This window comes from Lactuca virosa, chromosome 7, assembly GCF_052849685.1.
Source record: "Lactuca virosa cultivar CGN04683 chromosome 7, Lactuca_virosa_CGN04683_v6, whole genome shotgun sequence".
NCBI lineage: Eukaryota > Viridiplantae > Streptophyta > Magnoliopsida > Asterales > Asteraceae > Lactuca > Lactuca virosa.
In genome coordinates this window covers 84,998,227-85,000,383 of record NC_136432.1, presented here as the reverse complement: position 1 = coordinate 85,000,383, position 2,157 = coordinate 84,998,227, and the positions used below count along the sequence as shown (strand labels likewise).

Sequence of the window (2,157 nt, the reverse complement as noted above, 5' to 3'; positions counted from 1 at the left end):
ACTGACGAACAATGGGAGACGGAGACGAAGGTAATATATATTCGTCTAATTTTAAAACAAATAGTAGAAATATGATTATTTTCTTTTAATGGTTTGATAATTTCAAAATGTTAAACAGTTGAACAAGATTGTAGGAGCTTTGAAAACTGTGCCCCTCCTTTTCCCTGATCTGTGCACCCAATTATTTGAAGGTGCAACCTCTACCGGCTTTGATAGTTGGGGGCCATCTTCTACACTCCCCCGTCCTACTCCTGAATACACTGAGCATGACTTTGATGAGGTTCAATGCACCCAAACGGAAACTCCCGACTCAACCCAACATGTAGCTGCAAGTGAAGAATCCTCCGGACATTCGAAAAATATGAGAGTGGGTGGAAACAAAAGAGCTGGTGGAAACAAGAGAAACGCAAGGGCACTAGAAGTTGAGGAGGAAATCATCAAGTTTGCAAGGACGCTTGTGGAACAAAACCAAAGAAGTGAACAAAATCAAAGAAGTGAAATGGATAAGGACATAGATGCATGTATGGAGAAATTGGCAAAAATGGGATGGGGAGAAGAAGATGAAAGACACAAGACCACTCTTTTGTTATTTGCTGAAAGTGCCGATATTAGGAAAGTTTGGTTACGACTTACGCCTACTACTTGTGAGTCGTGGGTGAGGAGTGTAGGAATGAAGTTTGGTTACCTTTGATAACTTTTTAGATGTTACATTTGATTACTTTTACTATCTCTTTGTTGCATGACTTTTGGATGTTAGGTTTTGGTGCATCACTTTTGTGTTATTAGATAAATATATTTTTTTTGTTATTTACTTTATATTGGACATATTATAAATATTTTGGTTGTTTATTTTATATTTGACATGTTATATGTAATTGTATTTTACAGGTCAAGTATGATTTCTAATGGTGAAGCTTTAGCTTTTCTTTTACTTGTCTTGTATTGGTTGAGGTTAAACCGGCCAAGGCTAAAAAAAATTCATAGAATAAGAGATAACGATTCGAGCGGGTATGCGTATACGCAAGATTTGATACACGGGGACCCTATCGAATGTTACGATATGATGCGTCTTACACAAGAGGCATTTGTATTATTATGCAATCATTTTACGCAAAGAAGTTGGTTGCAAGCTAGTAGAACGATAAGCATTGAAGAGAAGATGGCTATGTTTTTACATGTTATAGGACATAATGAACGTTTTCGAGCGGTTAAAGGAAGATTTCATCACTCCACACAAACCATTCATCAATGTTTTCATGAGGTCTTAAATGCAATGATGTGTTTTGCAAAAGAAATTATAGTACCAACAAATCCTAATCCAACAAGACATGCCTCAGAACGACAAAGACGGTTAAAAGCTATATTTTCCGGAGCAATAGGTGCACTAGATGGAACTCTTGTACATGCAGTTGTGCCCGTTGATCAACAAACGAGGTATAGGGGAAGAGGAAAAGGTGAATGTTATCAAAATGTATTAGGAATTTGTGATTTTGATATGATATTCACCTTTGTATGGGCTGGATGGGAAAGCATAGCACATGATTCAAGAGTTTTGAAAGAAGTTGCATTCAATCCGTCTTCCGGATTTCCATTCCCTCCACCAGGTTTCTAATATTTATATAAGTTTATCTATATTCTTTATATAAATTTTATTATCTATATTCTTTATATAATAAATGTCACTCACCTACAGATAAATATTATATTTGTGATGCCGCATATACCAACACTCGTGGGTTCATGGCTCCGTACCGTGGTAGGTATTGGTTAGCCGATTTTCGAGGACGTCGACCTTTAACTAAAGAAGAAAGGTTCAATCTTGCTCATGCACAACTTATAAATGTTATTGAGCGTGCTTATGGTGTATTGAAGGCGAGATTCCCAATCTTAAAACAAATGGCTCCTTATCCTTTTCCGATACAAAGAGACATAGTCATTGCTTGTGTCGTGGTCCATAATTTTATAAGGAAATACAATATCCAAGATGAGTTATTTGAAAATTTTGAAGAGAACGTTATGGTTAATCTTGATGTGCACGGTGGAGGAATTGAAGGCGAAAACACACAAGGCATAGAGTGGGGTTCAGAAGCCGTTGAATACATGACTACTTTGCGTGAGCAGATTGCTAATCAACTACTTTCACCCGGTTTACTTTAG

General features: G+C 36.9%; 1 protein-coding gene across 1 annotated transcript; it reads left to right on the top strand.

Annotated features, from left to right (window-relative positions):
- Window positions 1–361: 361 nt before the first annotated feature.
- Window positions 362–2,157, top strand: LOC145126871 (uncharacterized). The gene is made up of 3 exons (XM_079062153.1): window positions 362–621; window positions 889–1,604; window positions 1,694–2,157. Exons 1-3 carry the CDS (start codon window positions 362–364, stop codon window positions 2,155–2,157), a joined length of 1,440 nt encoding a protein of 479 aa, XP_078918279.1.